The sequence below is a fragment of the Archocentrus centrarchus genome, chromosome 20 (assembly GCF_007364275.1).
Source record: "Archocentrus centrarchus isolate MPI-CPG fArcCen1 chromosome 20, fArcCen1, whole genome shotgun sequence".
NCBI lineage: Eukaryota > Metazoa > Chordata > Actinopteri > Cichliformes > Cichlidae > Archocentrus > Archocentrus centrarchus.
Genome location: NC_044365.1, coordinates 28708759 through 28727719, shown reverse-complemented (window position 1 = coordinate 28727719; position 18961 = coordinate 28708759). Strand labels below are relative to the sequence as shown.

At 41.0% G+C, this 18961-nt stretch overlaps 1 protein-coding gene across 1 annotated transcript in view; it reads right to left on the bottom strand.

The window, feature by feature from the left end:
- Window positions 1-18961, bottom strand: part of myripb (myosin VIIA and Rab interacting protein b) — a 59961-nt gene that overhangs the window by 13123 nt on the left and 27877 nt on the right. The window contains exons 2-8 of the mRNA XM_030755991.1: window positions 17395-17531; window positions 6571-6651; window positions 4481-4578; window positions 4114-4194; window positions 3273-3434; window positions 1303-1477; window positions 512-1038 (exon numbers count right to left, since the gene is read on the bottom strand). Of these exons, the coding sequence (XP_030611851.1) occupies window positions 512-1038; window positions 1303-1477; window positions 3273-3434; window positions 4114-4194; window positions 4481-4578; window positions 6571-6651; window positions 17395-17531 (1261 nt within the window). The remainder of the gene's footprint in view (window positions 1-511; window positions 1039-1302; window positions 1478-3272; window positions 3435-4113; window positions 4195-4480; window positions 4579-6570; window positions 6652-17394; window positions 17532-18961) is intronic.

Here is an 18961-nt window from a genome sequence, read left to right as displayed (position 1 = left end):
CCTGATAATAATGAATTACAATAATCCAGCCTAGAAGTAATAAATGCATCAATTAACTTTTCAGCATCAGTCTGAGACGGGATGATGCAGAATGAGTATTTGAAGAATCCTATGCACTGATATATCAGACAATATTTTTTTCTTTTCAATTAGCAAAAAAATAAACAAATTTCCCTGATATTTCTTATGTGTAATTATTTATTTCCTCATTTATGCTCTGCCCCAATCTGCTGGTTGTTTGTGACGTTCCAAACAGGAAAGTTGCCCTCTGCTGGGCAACATCAACACAGACTATGGTTGAAGGATGCTTCTCCCGTCTCTTCTTTACTTCTTAATTTTCAGTTATCAGCCATTTTAAATGTCGATACCAAACGATCAAGAAATATTCAATATCGTCCGATATAATATCATCAATAAATTGGTCGAGCTCTAAAATTCACATTATATAGTAATATACAAAGGATAATATTTACATCTGACTTTGCAGAACATCATAATTCAAAGACATCACCTTAGGGTTAAAGTTCACATCCAATGACTCAGATTGGACCGGGTATGGAGAAAAGTTCTGTTGAAGGTGTTGTTGATGCAGCGGCTGGTGTTGAGGGTGAAGGTGGGTATCCGGTGGTCCTTTCCTCCTCATCAAGCTGTGAGGCGGTTTACGAGGACATGCAGACAGCACTGATGAGGCCTCGGAGTCCGAGTTGAGAGTCTCTGTGTTGGTGTACTGGCCAGAGGACGGTGAGGTGACGGGAAGGTGCTGAGTGTAAGTCCACTCGGGGTCGTGCTGCGAGTCCGTGTAGTAAGTCTCGTCTGACAGTTTACGCCGAAACTGTCTCAGCGCCGCACCCCAGCCGCCTTCATCGTTCTCTTCCGAGTCAGATCCCATCTCGTCGTAAGCGGAGACAACACCGGACTCCTTTTCCAGCACGCTGAACAACAGGCTCTTCCTCTTGGTGAGCAGGCTGGGCCGAGACAGCTGAGAACTGTGCAAAGCAATCCAGTTGCCGTCTGGGCTCTGGAGCACCGAGGATGCACCTGGATGATCACAAGTGGCAACAGGAAGTGTAGAAAAGCAAATAGATTTCTTTAAGTGTATTTTCATCTGTTCTTCAAAAATAATGAATTAAGAAAGAATAAGAATGGAGTCAACTGCAACAATTCAGTGAATACAGAACTTCTGAATATGCTCAAAGTAAAATCATATGAGCCTTCACAGTGTCAATTTCCACAAATACAAAACTAAGAAAAGGGAAACGGACAGCTGCTCAGTCAAAAACAGTCTGTATGCATGATATTTACTTGAGTTATCCAGGCGATCCATGCTCTTCCAGCTGGGTAAAGACGTGGCCGCCTTGGGCTCCCTCTTCAGAGAAGTGTATTCCTGTAAGCCGCCAGTGCTGGCCTCAGCTCCCTCCTCCTCTGGACCCTTCTCCGGGGAGTCGTCACTGGTGAGAGAGAACGCTGACCGTGACCGCTGCAAGAACACACATTGAAACACATAGGTAAACGCACAAGCATGGCACAGAAGGGCATGCAACTCTGCTGACATGAACTCAGCAGTAGAGGTAAAGCAGAGTTCTTAAAGGAAACTTCAGTAGAAGATGGCAGCAATTTTAAAGCAGAACCGTGTTCTTTTTGTTTGTTTTTGTTGATGGGAAGTGCAGACAGATTTTCAGTTGAGAAACCTCACCACAGATAACTGGTGCTTGGACATGGGCAGTGGTATATATATATATATATATATATATATATATATAGTAATTACATAATACACATGAGTGTATTTGGTCCTTCTGGACAATTCACTTTCTGCCCAATGGAAAAAGCACTACAACCTTGGCTGTGATTTACCATTTCCATCAGCAGGTGGAGCTAGAAAACTAAACAACTATGTACTAAAGTTCCTGTGATCCTGTTTCTGTCTCACTCCATTTCACAGAGACTAAATCAGTAGACCTTAATTACTTAATTATCATGTATTTCATGTGAAACAACCTGATTGATCCACATGATATGACAGCTTCATGGTGAGTTTTTCCATTTGGTAGTTTTAAGAAGAGTGTCTGGCCTGCTCTCTGGTTCCAGTTCATAAAATAAGATAAGCTATACTTTATTCTTTCCAAAGTTGAGAAATCAATTGTTTAAAACTTAAGCTAGACACACACACACACACACACACACACACACACACACACACACACACACACACACACACACACACACACACACACAAAAAGCAACAACAACAAAAAAACTGTCTATTTTAATAAAATAAAATAGAATTAACTTGTGACATAAGACAAAAGAAAAAGCATTCCTTCTTAAAATGGGTTGGGTACAACATCAAGGTTTAGTGTTACAGCACAATAGTACGGATGTGAGTGTAAATTTACATGCTTTGTGTGTCAGTGAGTGCGTTTGCAGAGAGCTGATAAACAGAGCTTATCCCATGGCGGGCAGAGCAGTTGAGGAGGATCCCTGCGTATTTCACGAGACTTTGATCTTCACTGAGTGAAACAGCAGGAAACTGAACGCAGAGCCCCGGGGAGAGCAGCCTTGATGCCGTGCACACACACACACACACACACACACACACACAGGACGATGACAAATCTCCAGGAGTCCTTGCTGACTCGTAGTACGAACCCGTGCCAGGTGTGTGTGTACTATTGATTTGCGTATGTGTTCCTGTGTGAGGGCTTGTTGTTGCCTTATTGTATCATCTTTTCCCTAAAAGACTTTTCCCTCACATTAAATGAACATTAAATGAAACAAACCTGACAGCAAAGTCACAACAAAAGCTAGACACTCTTGGGTTACACAAGTCAAAAAAAAGAACTCATCATCGCCACATACAGAGTGGTATGTGAGTCGGGCTACTGAAAAGTTACAAAGATTTTGTGCCAAACAACATTCTTGTGTTTAAAGCTGACAGATCTAGTGAGACAACACAAAAACAGGCCCACAAAAAACAGAGGGGAAAACTGTCCTCTTTATGCTATGAAATGAAGCATGATTAAAAAAAAAAAAAGTACATGTTTGCTCAAAAAAACACTGCAGTGCACAAACACTTCTGGTCAAGGCTCAGCAGTTCGCAGCAAGCAGTGACCTCCTAAGGCTGAAAACCACAGCAAAAACTGCAGTTTCTCAAAGGTCTACTTGAGGCCATCTCTAAAAGTGAGTAAATCCCCTTTATGCAGAGATGGCTAAATATGGAAGTGTGAATTGCTTCATGTGTTCCAACAGTTTAGGCTGGCACAGGGACTCACCCAGAGAGAGCAGGAGGTTTTGAGGGGGTCTTGCGGTCCTTGTGATGAAGTGTGAGGCTGAGAAGGAGAGGGCAGCTCACTGGGCTGGATCAGAGACTGAGACAGAGGCCAGACAAAGTCATACTCTGTCTGCATCTCTGAACGCTTCCTCCTCTGGATGATCTGAGGGAGGGAAAAAAAGGAAGGGAAGAAGAAGATGATGAGGAGAGGGAACGTGACAAAGGCTGTGCATAAAAGCGTGCAGCAAGCTGTATTTAAAGGATGAATTAGAAAAATAAATGCAGATTGGGAAACAGCAATGCAATCTTACAACAGCATTTTATATTTAGCCATTAATAATTTTAAAGCAATGGTTTAATTTTCATTTAAATGAAACATTATGCACTGAAATCCTCAAAGCATTTCAATTCCAATGAACTGATGGCCAACACATTTTAGTTGAAACTGAAAGGCAATCAAACAACTGCAGACCTCGTCCCCACTCTCTATGTGCATGCAAATTAGATGATACGAGCAAAATTAAAGCAGTTGTCATTTGAATTTTAAAGTAATTTATGCAGATTCTGACACTCTAAATTATCATTTTCAAAGACCTTCTGCTCTTTCTCGTTTGAAAATGATTTCCTGTGTCACATCTCACTAAAATGTTACATCAATGCAACGGCTTTGGTTTGGAATTATGCAGTAAAAAGCGTAATGATTTAGTCAGACCACTTGTAAAGGGGGAAGAGAGGAACGGCATGGCCTGATGCATTACATTGTTTTATTTTGAACAGTTTAAACTACACTTAATGCTTCCACATAAAAGAGAAGAATAAACCTGCAGTAACGCAATACCTACTTTTTGTACAATGGTTGTGGCAAGTTCTTCTATGAGCTCCTCTTTGTGGTCCTGAAGATACCGAGCCTCATTCTGCTTCTCCTACACACACACACACACACACACACACACACACAGTTCAAAGTGAATGTGAATTACCAGGAGAGAGTCTGTGCAAAGGTCTTTGCCAAAACCCATGACTGTATCCCACTGATATTGAGACCAACAGGGAGGCAAGAGGAAAGGAGAAGTAAGAAGCCATGACAGGGAAATAGGGGATAAAAAATATGGGAATGAAGAGCAGGAAGGCAATACAAAAGCTCTGAAGGGGGGGGTGTGCAGATGAGAAGAGAGTGAGAGGAAGAAGGGGAACAGAGGGATGTCTCACCAAGCTGTCACTGAACTCCTCGGCCTTAGCAATGGCCTCCTCTATAGCCTCTTCAGCAACACGCAGGGCGACTGTGAGTGTCTCTGCCATACTGTGTCCTGGTATCACAACACATAGAGCACACAAGAAACAAAATGTACATGTATACAGATTTCCCTCAGCCTTCCCTCTGAACCTTGTGAAAGAGAGCTTGGTTCCTGCAGACTGCAAGCACTAGGTTTAGCGCTGCTAGCAGCAAGATTCTGTGGACGGTGACATTGATCCAACACTCCACTCCACAATGAAATACAATACATGGACAAAAGTACTGGGCCACCTACACATTACACCAACAGGAGCTGCCGGGTGTGGGAACCCATGTCATAAGGCTCCTGGTGCACAGTCTTTATGCTGATGTTAATGCCAGAGGAGGTTTGGAGCTCTGCAGTTACTGGGTCAGCAGAGTGTTGGTGACTTTTACGATGGGCCTCAGCACTCTGCGACCCCGCTCTGTAACTTTAAAGGATCTGTCACTGTGGTTCCTAAACACTTCTTCTTTGCAATAATACCGCTTACATTTGGGAAGAAATTTCGCAAGCTGACTTTACACGTACCAAGCTCGAATTCAGTGAGCTCTTCACAACGCCCCATTCTTTCACAAATGTTTGTAAAGGCAGACTGCGCAGCATGGCTGTGGCAACGGGACTGAAAGCACCCAAATTCAAAGATTGAAGAGGTGTGGCCCAATACTTTTGTCCATATAGTGCATCTCAATGAATATTTTATTAATTGCTATGGAATTTCCAACATATTTACAAACTGATGACACAATCCCAACAATTTAGTGGTAAGTGGAAAATCTTTTATTTATTTACCTTTTTCAGTAAGACTGTCTCATGTTTTAGTGTGACTGGTTATTGGTGCTAGCATAAAATGTTGAAACTGAAAAACAAACTATGAGTTGTCTGTTTCACTTTGGCCTGCTCACCAGCAAGATCAGCGACTGCAGCAGCAATGGAGGTGAAAAATGGCTCACGGAGGATATTAGATATTTAGCAAGAAAATTATAAGTAAAAACCTAACCACTGAAATCACCAAAGCCAAATATAGACAGACAGATAGACGGAGTGAGCGAGTGAGAGGGGGCATTTCAAGGAGAGGAGTGTGATGGTGAAGGGAATGTAAAGATAACAGAGGTCCCACGAGGAATTGTGCTGCACGCCGCTGAGCCAAGACAGTGTCGTACTAATGTGGAAACAATCACAATGACATTTGTAGGGTAGGTTTGACAATAAAGACACAGTTAAGAAGGCAAAGTCTGTGAGAGAGATTTTTTTTTTCCAGTTAACTTAGTGCTGATGTTGCCGGGGAGCTTAAATACAAATGTCCTTTTGCATGATTTTATTTAATGTGTCCAGAAAATGTGCACAGCAACTCTTAATGTGACTCATACTATGATTATTTTACCCTTGCTTTAAATCATCACCAAAGGGCGGCATTCCCCCCCAACACACACACACACACACACACACACACACACACACACACACACACACACACACACACACACACACACACTTTTTTGTTTTTTTTGGTGGGGCTTTTAGTAGCAGACATTATCTAAATGGCAGATCTTGATCACTGCACAAACAGCACATAATTACTAGTAAACAAATGAAATTGGGTTTATTGTCACTTGCAGATCTGGTTGGCATATTTATCTGTTTATGAAAGTGTGTGTGCAATTACAATACGCATGCACAAGAAATGCTAGAGTTTTATTTATGTGCACTTAAGCATGTGAGCAGGTTTACTGGCATTTGCATACAGTGGATATACATAACCTGCAAGTTGCAAGGTGTGCCCCCGCCCCTACATATATGCCCCTTGGCAAAACGGTTTTTGAATGCAGCAACTAATGAGAAATTGACAGAAAATCTTTTAAGGAAAATAGAAAAGGGGATAAGTGGTGGGGAACAAAAAAAAAAATCAATACATATCAGGGAAGAAAAAACTATAAAGTGTTAAAGATAGTGTTGATTCTAACCATGGCTGAAATTACTCATCTGCAGTGCCACAAAATGCTGCCCTTCCATCACTGCATCTCTCACCTTCGCTCTGTTTGTAGAAGGCGGAGTCACTGCCACAGATGCTGCCATCGTTGTCGTTGCTTCCCTCGTGAACGCTGCTTTCTGGAACACAGAGGGCGTGAAACGAAGCCGTCAGATAAGAGCTTTCAAATGGTGCCTGTCGCAGAAATGCAAATATTCTGCATATCACGCCATATAATAGCATAGCTGCATACATTTTTTTTTTTTTTTTTGTCCTGTTGCCACGTTAAAAGTAGGTTACACTGCACACAATGCCACTAAGACATCTTTTTGTACTTTAGTCATCTGTAATCCCAACTCTATTATTTCATCTTGTCAATTGTATTGTTTTGTTTCTTCGACTTGGTGCCTTTCCCAATTGTGAATTAAAAAAAGAAAAAAAACCAAACAAAAACAAGATGACAGTTGAAAGAAAATGACAATTCATCGGATAATTCCCTTCACCTTTCAAACCAATCACATGCTGTTGCTCACCAAGGACATCTTCTCAGAGCAGCACAGTGCGGTGGTGGAGTATTTTGAAGTGTGTTTTATGCTTTCAGGTCGAAATCTCTTATGAGTCTGTATCATATTTGTGTAGGTATCTTTTTTGAGCCTACTCCAAAAATCTAGAGTTACAGCAAAGGGACATTCCTGTAACTGAAGATGGAAATTTTGACTTTTTTTTTTTTTTGACAGGTGTACTTAAAAAGCTGTGCAAGCCCAAAGAAAGAGTAGTGGTTACTACGAGCACACCTTTAAAACCACATATTCCCTCAGTGGCCCATTAACTCCTCTTAGGTATCTCTCCTGCGGTTTCCATTTATTGTGGCCTTCACATCAATCCAGCTGTAAAAAAAAAAAAAAAAAAATGAAGCAGGTGCACATGGACATGCAGCTTATTAAGAAGACAAACTGTCAGGCGGCACTGGAGTGCTCTCCAGGTATATTTCCAACTCTGACAGAAGTCCATCTCCAACATGAATCCAAACAACACACAGGAGCATCCCAGCTCCTTTTCCATCTTTGGTTTTCACTTCAGCTTGTTTCCATTTAGCATCCAGAGCCAAAACAAAAAAACAACTTCTACTCAAAGCCTAGGCTTTGTCCCAACACTTCAGCCCCTGCTGCTAACAAAACCCACAAGCAAAACTAAATTCCATGATTCCCACTCTTGGCCCATCTCCTAGCTTCTGCTGTTAATCTAGCCCCGCTGCTGCTCCTGTTGGACGGGCTGCTGTCACTGACTAAATACACAGAAGCAGCAGAATGTGCCCGGTGGTTTGGTGCAAGTCTGCCACTGATCTCTGCCATAGCTAACTGCAGCACTGCCAAGAAAACGGCCGACCGTTACAGAGCCATCACTCTTTCACGCTGTAGTGTTTCCATTGGATGAAAGCTTGATATCTCCCTAAATATGTATATTTTGCAAGGAGCAGCAATACATCTTGTAAAATGTTTTTTTTAGCGCGGGCTTAATGAGTCCCATGGATGAAAGAAGAAAGCCAAATAAACAAAAAACAAATCCATCAAAATTACAGAAACAGCATTTTCTCCTTTTTCCCACGAGAGCAGCAGTAACACAGCCAGCTGTCAGACATGCTGCACTTTTTCAGCTCTACTGCGAGATGAACTGCTGTTTGTCAGAGCTCTGCAACATTACAGTGCAGAGTCTGTAAGCCAGAAACCCTAAACATCCAGAAAAGACAATGTTTGATGCGTCTCTACACACTTTAAAGTTGCATTTGCCTCGCTCCACTTTGAGGGGTTTTATTAGATCTCATGCTGCCCCCTGTACCCCCACCTACGAGTCCAGTTCTCCCAGTTGCAGTATGGTATAACAAGTCCCCAAACCATGACTCGTGCCACACATTACTCCCTCCTCCAAAGCCGTCTCACTGTGACTCAAGCAGAGTTCAACTGAGCTGCGGTGTTCTCGCTTGGTTAGAGCTGAATTATAGTTTCTGGCAGTGTGGAAGGGGACAATAGGTGGGGAAATTACCTGCAGCTGCTCAGGACAATGTAGACACAAAAAGACTGCTGTCACAGAAAGTGAGACGCCTCACAAGAATCACACACATACATACACACACACACACACACACACACACACACACACACACACACACATACATACACACACACACACACACTTACTGACAAGAAGGTGGGTAAAACTGCACATACACACAGAGGATAAAAATTCCTCTTAACCTTAATGGAAGCAGCCTGGAGCACGTCGTCTGTTACACATCACTGACAGGCACTTTACAAATCTAACAAAAAGTGCTTGCACTCGCAACAAGCTGTAAACACTGTAAATTGACTTATCACATAACAAAGTAAAATATACCAAATGTGTTGGCAAAACAGTTGCTTATTTAATATTCTGCTCACCACCTGAAGAATATATCTGTCTTACTCCATTTGTAATGTTCTACTCAGCTCACTCGCAAAGTTGGTAACATTTTTCCGCAATGGCTGATGGCTGGGTGGTGCATGCTAGAATTTTTAACCTACATTAATTTTTCAAAAGCTCGTTTCATAGAGCTGCTGCGTCGGCTTGGAATTGGGTCGGGAAGAGCGGTGAAACCAAAACAATGAGCTGAAAGATGCTGAAAAAGAGTTTAAAGGAAAAGCACAATGATATTTTTAGCATAAAGTGTATCTCTGGTTTATCTAAAGAACATCGACACTTCTGATATTTCAGACACCAAACATAATTAGATGTGGTGAAATTGTTCATAACACTAAGCTTTACAGCACTTATACGATGACGATGACTGCTGAAGGGGGATACCACATCATTGTTTTTCTTGTTTTCAATCTGTGAGTCAAATATGAAAAGCAGCTTTGTGGCTACTGGGTAATAAGACACAACAGAGTCATGAGTTTGCTCAGAATGGCACTGATATCCATGATAACAGAGATGATACAAAGTCAGTGTGTGTGTGTGTGTGTGCGTGGTCCAGGTATTACCTGGGATTTAATGTGTTTACATTGTCACATTATAGTGCTGTGTCTTCTTTATGGGGACAAATCCACCCCATACTGCAAATCATTAAATTTTAAGGTTGTTTAAATGGTTGGGGTTAACGTTTAACGTTAGGCTTGCTAGTAGTTATTTTTAGCATTGGAGTAAGTGTCCTGGAAACAAGTGTAAGTCAGTGTAATGACCTCTGAAACAATGAAAACATGATTATGTACGTTTGCCACTTAAAATCCCTTTGAACCCTTGGAGATGTTTTATTGCCATTTTGTGCTCTGAGACACTAAATAACAGGCTGCGTATGAAATCACTTCTTTTGTACACTCATTCACAAATCACTACTTCTGACATAATGAGCATGACTGAGCAGGTTTGGACACTGCAGAAAAATTAGTTATGTTGTGTCACTGATGGTTGTAAGCCATTTCCCTAGTAACCTTGCATCACACAATTATTATATATATTTATTTATAGTTGTCTGGATAATTTCCAGCAATAAACGATGAAACGGGTAAACACAGCCCGCTCCTGAGTAAAAATCAGGCACTCGCGTCTGAGCATGAGCGAAGCGAACAAGCACCGCAGGCCTGGTATGGTGCAGTTTTTGTGCTAAAGTAAGGAAGTTTGCAAAAATACTGCTTACAGTTGCTTGTGGAATATATAGAGGGGAAGAGATTTTATGAACTGACTGCCACAATGGTGGCATCCTATTACAGCACAACACTCAAATTCAGTGAGCTCTTCAGAATGAACCAACTTGAACCAACCCTGCTAAACATTCCTAAAACACCTGCATACTGTGTACTACCACTTAACTACACATGCGCTTCAAATTGCAGATGCACAGACAGAACTTGTGTCCTGAAATGTTTTTTATTGCCTTTTATAACTGACTGATTGAGAGCAGCTTACTCTATAATTGATATCTTTGCAGTGTGTGTGGAAACGCACGCTGACAAATGGAGGGGGATGCAGAGTCCACACAGAAAGACTGTGAGGCCGCAGCATTCACAAAGCATCTTCAGCTCCAAAAGCTGGATTAATGCAGCCAAATGAGGAGACATTCAGTGAGTCTTATCAATGGCAGTGTGAGAATAAACCAGAGGCTGAGAGCAAGTGTCCCATGTGAGCAGCGTGAGCTGGAGACCCTCCTGATGATGTTGCATTTTTGATGTTGACCCCAGAGACTGCTGACTGAAATGTTACCATGCTAAAATGCTGATAGCCATTTATGACCGATGACTGATTTATGAGCAAACACACTAAAGTAAGACTGTAAAAATAGTCAATAATATATTTCCCACTTGCCACTGTGAGCATGCTGGCTTCAGGATTTCCACCACAGGATAGCTACGCTTGCTTACTAGACTAAACCAGTGTACACATATTGAATAATATAGTTTAATAGGACCACTCTGTGCAGAAGAAATCCAAATTCTCTGCTGTATCGGAATAAAAAGATTGAATACAAAAGCAAGCGAAACTGCATGCTCTCATAAACAATTTGGGTTATGTTGATTGAAATGAATAGAGTGTCATAAAGAGAGGCTATGTGGAGAGACAGAAAGAACAAAAGGAAGAGAGTGAGAGTGCATAAATAAATGAACCAATAAAGCTCCACTTAGAGCATTCCTGAAGTGCCAGCAGCAGCAGCAGGAGGAGGAGGAGGGTGGAGAGTCTAGGCCGTTTCCTTTCAATTACTATGCAGCATCTGGCAGCACGTACAGTCTCATAAACAAAGTCCACAGAACAATGGCTTAATTGACAGAGTGTCTGTTTACATCATGACAGGCTAGGTGGTAAAGGTAAGTAATCCAACCTACAATAGGTTTATTTATCTCTTTAATTTAGGACAGTTTGCAGTTTTAATCACCTTTTTTCAAGATGCTGTCAGTTATTTAAATCTATCATGAAAAGAAATGTAAGACACATAATGCAGGGTGTCTAATTAAATAACTTCATCCAGGTGGCGCCTCTAGCAATGAGAAGCGTGTGGGTACATGCATGTTAAGAAATTAATTAGTATCAGGGCAAACATGGCCTTTAAAGTTCAAATGGTGGAGGCGAAGTAGAACGAGGGAGCAAAATGTTTCCACTAATTAACAGCAGTGTTCACATTTTCATTTTTTTCCACTTCTAAAAAGCAGCCAAAGCCACCTGCAGACCATAATTACTTGAAAGGGCTGACTTGATGACTTAACGCAAGCAGTCGATTGGACTAATCTTTCTAATGCGTGGAGCAGGTCACGAACAATGCTGTTTAATGACCCGAGAACGCAGCCTGAAGTGCTCGAAAATGTTCATTTGGGAGAAGAAGAAAATGTTAATCCCACACAAAACACCGCACGAAACAAAAACATAAAACAAACACTACGGCAGAAAATCTTAAGAACTTAGAAACCAGTCTAGGATTAGCTGAAAAGAAGAGTGGGATGATGAACAATATAAAACCTACAAGGTAGCATCAAATCCATTCACTGAAGTTTTCAGTGCATCTAAACACACACACACACACACAAAAAAACCCCATACTGCATGTAAATGAGTGCCAGCAGACTCAGTAGACTTGTTGACACCACTAAGGTCCAAGCCCTGCAGTTGTTTGCTTTGAACATGAGTACCTCTGGGCTCCCATTTAACATTTTGCCCTCCGATCTTTGCACACAGCGACTGCAGTCTGAGTCACCAAGCTTTCAGCTCAAAGAGCCCAGAGAAAGAAAAGGATCCCACAAATGATAATAAATGATGTCCATGAGCGTCTGATACTGTACAACTGCTTTATCTTGCACGGTGGAAAAGAAAGTCTCAAATGAGTACAAATCTCTTATAAAAGACCAAATGATTCAGGAGGTCATACACTCTGCTTCTGCAGCGCTATTTTGGCAGAACTGCACAAAGACAGACCCAAGGTCACGGTTCACATTGTGCCATCAGTGACTCACTGGATCAGCTACATCCAACCTACTGCACAGTAGTTCAGTACCAAAGGTTGAGACCGTATTCACTCAGTGCACAGAAATGGATCAGACCACAAGAGTGCACAATGTTCTCTGCTTATGTCCCAGAAAAAATGCATATAATGATGGTTATGAAACAATACCTGTCCTTAATTTTGTATTGATTTACCTTCGCTACACTCAGCATTTGTGTCTCCACTCAGTCCCCACAGTGGAAATATGTGACCTTGTTCAGTAGCATTTGAAAGAAATTGCCTTATAAGTATATAAAATAAAAGCTGAGCCAAAATAAATTTGGATTTGAAAGCAATCAGCTGTTTGTATGGAAACAAAATCTGTATTATTGTGGCATCATAGCTGCATTGTAGCTGTGTATCACCATGTTCGAATGTGTGAAAGGATTTTTTTCCAAATATGTGAACGTGTAAAAACGTCCAGATAGATTTAATTTTTGAATCCATAAGGAGATCTGCTGCCCTGCATCGCACTGAAAACAATGAGAAGAAATGAAAAGAAAAAGATTTGCACAAATGTTTGCAGCTACACATCAAACATTTGCAGTTACATCAGGTTTACACATGCTCCATTTTCACTGCTGCTCCTCTCTCTCAATTTTCTCACCACAGAGAACTGAAGGTGATACTATGCTTGAGGATTTCTCAAGTCACTGTCACCTTCCTGGATAGGTAAGCCTCCCAGACGCTTGAAGGGATGTGACAGCAAACACAAAAGGCAAGAGAAAAGTAGGACATCAGTAATCCCCCCATTTGAAATGAATGAGATTTAAGTGTCCAAATAAAATAAAAATAAAAAAATAAAAATCCACCATTCCTGCCCTTGATCTTTTATAACCAACTCACTGTGTTGCGTTTCATGGTGAATTTTATGATGCTACACCATAAAATGAGACCGGAGAGGCAGGGAGAGATCTATAAACATTACATTGTGATGGAGATATTTAATCCAAAGCTAATCTGTTATAAAAATTGCCAGCAGCCAATATCAGGGGTTGGCTGTTGCACTTATACCTGTTTACCACAGTGGAAACAAAACAGAAATAGATTTTAGGGAGATGCACAGCCGCAGCAAACAATACGAATGTGGAACAATATTTATCTACACTCAGCAACTGCTTTGTTAGGTACACTTGTTTGAATGCTCAACAGCAGCTTGGTGCATTTAGGCATGTAGACATGGTCTAGATAACCTCCAGAAGTTCAAACTGAGCACCAGAATGGGGAAGAAAGGTGATCGCTGATCATGTCCCACCCTTTATGACCACAGTGCATCCACTTATCTGTACTTTCCGATGGCTTCTTCCCGCAGGATAACGCATCATGTCACAAAGCTCAAATGATCTCAAAAACTGGTTTCTTGAACATGACAGTGAGCTCACTGCACTCAAATGACCTCCACAGTCAGCAGATCTCAATCCAATGTGCAGCTGACCAATCCACAGCAACTGTGTGATGCTATCATGTCAGTATGAACCAAAATCTCTGAGGAATGTTTCCAGCAGCTTGTTAAATCTGTGCCACAAAGAATTAAGAGGGTCCAGCCTAGTACTAGCAAGGTGTACCTAACAAAGGGAGTGTATTATCTTGCCATGAATTAGATGAAAAGCATCTTTACTGTATACAACCAGGAGATGGAAGGTTATTAGCATTATGACTGGAACAGAGGGAAACATCTAGCCTGGTTCTAGGTGGGAAAGGTAAGGAAAAGTTGATTACTAACACCCCGAAATCTCAATAACTTCACACCAGGGTTCTCTTGATGAACGATGATGTCAGGGATTGATGATGATCAAAGTTAATGGCGGCAGTTTTTATCCTAACACCGAGTGAGCATGCTCACGCTAGAGGGGATGGAAGAACACATCTAACACTTTGCTGATATGTTAGCTCTGCAGGCTAAGAGTTTAATATTAAGATGTTTAAGAGAGACTAATGCACAATTAAACACAACCGCTGCACACATTTGTTTAATTTGATCCTATGCTGCTATCAAAGGCATTAATTACTAATTTAATAGACACTCGGATCAGTGCTTGGCATCTGCCGAGCCACTTAATGAGGTACTTGGATCAATTCTGAGAAAAGCAAAGAGAATAGACGGATGGATGATTCCCTTCAAGTCTTCTGTCTTCACTGATATGCGATTTGTTCGTCTTCAGAGAATGTGGTCACCAACGCTTCATCCATTCTTAATGGGAAAAGTCCCCAGGCGCCACACCGATCACGCAGAGCAACACTCACGTCCTCCTGCGTGCACACAGACGCCGAGGACCTCCACAAAGGAGTATCACTGCCTTCAACAGGAGAAGATGGACGTGAAAGTACAAAGAGCATGTTCTGTTCCTCGTGCGACCGTCTCTTTGTCCCCTAGGAGAAGGTCACACTTGCTCTTTGGGGACATGATAGAAGTAGAAGAGTCACATCACTCCCACCGACTGTCATGTCGGCTGGCATTTCACACTCTTATGGAATCGATTTCGCTTCCAGCGGCCCCTTGGTGATAAAATATTTAACATTCTTTGCTATGAAAGCAGCCTATATTTCACATATAGTGAAATAGGGGATGGTTTATGAGACCGTTTTAAATTTGCACAGCCGCTCGTCTGTATGCATGAAGAAGAGAGATTATTAATATTCTGGTAGAGTTTCTGGGCTAGATAATAAAAGTTATTTTTCTCGAAGCAAAACAGACCAAATGAGATGGTGCAACATCAGCTTGTTAATGAGCAACATCTTTATAATTGAGTTCCCCCCCACTCCCCCTGCAATCTATTGCTGATTTACTTGCTGAACTAATATCTTATTATTCTGCTCAAGTTAAAGAAAAATAGTTTTGATATAAATCACGTTAATCTGTTTCTTTTAATAACTTGTCAAAGCACTTGACACATCTAATTATTAGCTCCAATAAAGAAGAAATTTTCATAAAGTAAAAGCCAACTTACTTTCTTCAGCTTTAGCCTTGACTTCTGCATTAAAAAAAAAAAAAAAAAAGCCCTTTTGACATAGGAGTGACAAGATATTTTATATAAACACAAAATAAACACATAAAATGAAAAAAAAAATAACTCAGGAAGTAATCTCTGACAGTGAGGAAATCTATGGCTCTCCTGTACAAGCCACTAATATTCAGATACACACACAGAACTTGAAAGGCCTACACATGTCACAGTATATCCATAATCATATGGGCAGTCAGCTAGCCAGTTATTGGGAGTGGGTGTGAGTGGGTATTTGAGAATTGGAAGCAGTGTAATCTATTGGGCTCATGCAAGCTGGGAGTCCATGAGCGGAGTCACATAATCCCTCCTCCTCCCCAGATGGAGGAGAGGAGAGGAGAGAGTAAAGACCCAGCACAAGCAGAATGGAGGATCGATGATTACAGGGGAGAGAAGTGGAGAGGAAATCAAAAAAAAAAACTAGAGGTTTACAAGGATGATCATTTTGTCCACTCACATACCAAAATAGAAGCTACAGTCACAACAAAAATCATGATTGTTCTGTGAAAGCCTTCTACTTCTCCCAGAAGGACAGCCCACTGTGTAAAAGATCAAAATGCACTGTAAAATATCAAAAAATGTCTGTAAGCCACTGAGCAAGTTTTGATTTCTTAAGATTATGATTGATGCACAGAGTATAGATGTAAAATCAGAACAGTAACATCAATGCTTAGTGCTTCGGCTTTAATAACCCACATTTTATTGCTTTGTGTATTTACTGGTCGCTATTAATGACTTCACTTGCCATGCATTTTTGTATTTTTAGCTGCCTTGCTAAACTGAACTGTTGCCATGTTATTAGACATAATCATTGCTCTGGATAATACATTTTTAGGCCTTTGGTATGCAGAATTAAGCCTATCCTATGCAAAGTAAATTACAACAACGCTACAGTATTAACTAATATATTTTGTATTGCGGACTGTTACATTGTAGCTTAAGTCCTCCTCTACTTTTTGAGTTACATGACTGTAGATATAATTCCTTGTGACTGATATTCATTGTGCCTAGCAAATCACTTTAGAAATTCCCGACAAAATAAACTTGATGTATTCCCTAAACATCTCAAGCTCATCTAATCGCGCTTGATTTATCCCCTGTGTTCTTTTCATCCATTTAATCCCATGTACCAGGATATGAAATAATGCCTTGTTCTCAGCCACGGGGGCAGACGATCATGGCGCAGCCCAGTCAAAACGATATCATGTGGAGCAGAGGAAGGCTGGAAAGGAAAATCTGCGTTCATATACAAGAAGCAAAGTGGCCTGAACCTGAGATTAAGAGGCAGGATTTATCCGCAGGGTAATTTAACCGTGACCATTACCAGCTGTAACACTCGTGAGCAGCAGCAGTGACTCGCACACTTGCACAAAAGTATTTTCAAAAACTAACGTTCAAGAAACTGAAATTCCTCCAAACAACAACAACGAAAACAACAACAAAACAAAGAATAAATAGCGGCGAGTTTCACATCAAAACACTGATCTGGAGATGTGCATGTCTGTGACAAAATCTTTGTTGCCAGTGACAAAGTAATTAGGCAACCCACTACACGACACAGCAAAACGTGAGAAACAAAGTGAGTGACCGTTTAACAAAGCAGACTAATGAGCAACCAAGTGAGCTTGGCTGTGTTTAATCTTAATGTCTAGCCAAAACCAAGAACCTCTATTTTTTTTTTATTGTCTTTCCAGCCAAACCAGTGAAACTTCTTTAATCACAGCAAGATACAGACGCTGCCAAAGACAGTATCTGCAATCAAAATGATGCTGAAGGCAATAATTACAGGGTAAAAATACATGGCAAAAGAATAGCATCATAATATGCGCTATGCATGGCTGATTTAAAAAAAAAAAAAAAGAAAGCGAGAGGAATGACGTTACCTGGGAGATCAGAGAATGCTCCTCTTTCAATGATGTGCTTTCTGTACAGAGTCTTCAAAACCTTGGCGCTGCCGAACCTCTTGAAGCGACTCTTCACATTATTGTAATACCATTCGAGCGACTGCGTCTTCAAAATCCTGAGAAAGAGAAGGGAAACATGACACTGAGTAAAAATGAACAGATGGCAATAAAACTGGCAGGGTTAACTTTTACTACAATCACAGCAGGATTATAATTTTGAGTTTAAGCCAAAACAATTCAATATGCATAACCTTAAAGATCAATTAAGAAAAGAATGACTTTATTATCCACTGAAAGAGAAGCGCACACGCAGGACTGTGGTTGTCTGTTTTTGTGCACTTTAAATACAAATTTGCTGTCATATTTTTATTTATTTAAAGCAAATAATTGGCTTTTCAAAGGTTTCTCTCTCTTTGTGTAGGCTGCATTGAAGCTATGGAACAGTTTGAGCAGCACTGTTATGCAGCATCTTAGCAGCGCCTTGTGTGCTTGACAGCGGTGGATGCTTGTGGTTTTCAGATCTGTCGCCACATCATTTTCCAGGCCTTTTCTTATTCCTTGATGCACAGGCCAGTGTGAATGCTTGAAGGGCAGCCAGGCAGACCTTAGCAGAGAGCAGATGATTACATAAGCAGTAATTCATAACGGAGAGGGTTATGAAAAGCCCTCAGAAAAGCGCTCCCTTTGCACCAGTGTTGCACTGGATTGCATGAAACTCTGCCAACTTTGTGGTTTATCTTGCAGTCCCGCCTGCTTGTCCTTGTGCTTTTTCATGCTACTGTCACTCATATGGGAAGACAAACAAAGACATATTTACAGTTCAAGGAAACAAATCCACACTAACATCCTGTATGCATACTAGTACATGATTAGGCTTTTGTATACCCGTGCCTTTGGAGCAGTCTTCACAAAACAAATCACCATAATGTTTCCTTCCCCAAAGCCCTTCAGAATAATTAAACTAAACACACAAACCCCTGTTTTGTGATTTGTTCAATTGAATTTTATTTGTTTGAGTTGTAATATTTTGTGAATGGAAAAAAAAATCCACACATTTAAAGCCTATGGCACATAATGATTTATTAATTATGCTTTGACAACACAGAATCAGCAGTGGGAAATAGCCCCCAACAAAAGTGCAATATTCTGCATTTTCTTTTTTTTAACTTGTCTTCAATATGAATAACGAGCTTCAGGTCTGAGAGCAGAAGCTGGAGAGTTTTCTGTGCAAATGTAACTCCATGCTGCACATGTCATTGGCTCTATTTCCTAGATTATGGAGGAGCAAAGAGAGAGAGCACACACCGGACACGACAGAGTTTTTTAGTGTGTGCGCATGTTGATGCTTCTGCTCAATGAGTGGACTGGCTGTGAAAAGGGAGGGTGAAAATAGCTATTCTAATAAAGGGATCTGGAGTGTCCCTGAGGCTGCATAGTCTGCCACATCCATCCTCTCCTCCCTCCTTCTTAGCTTCCCCCCACTGGATTTATTATCCTCTGCCTCTATCAGCTGGGCTGTTCAATGGGCCTCAGCTCCTTAATTTAA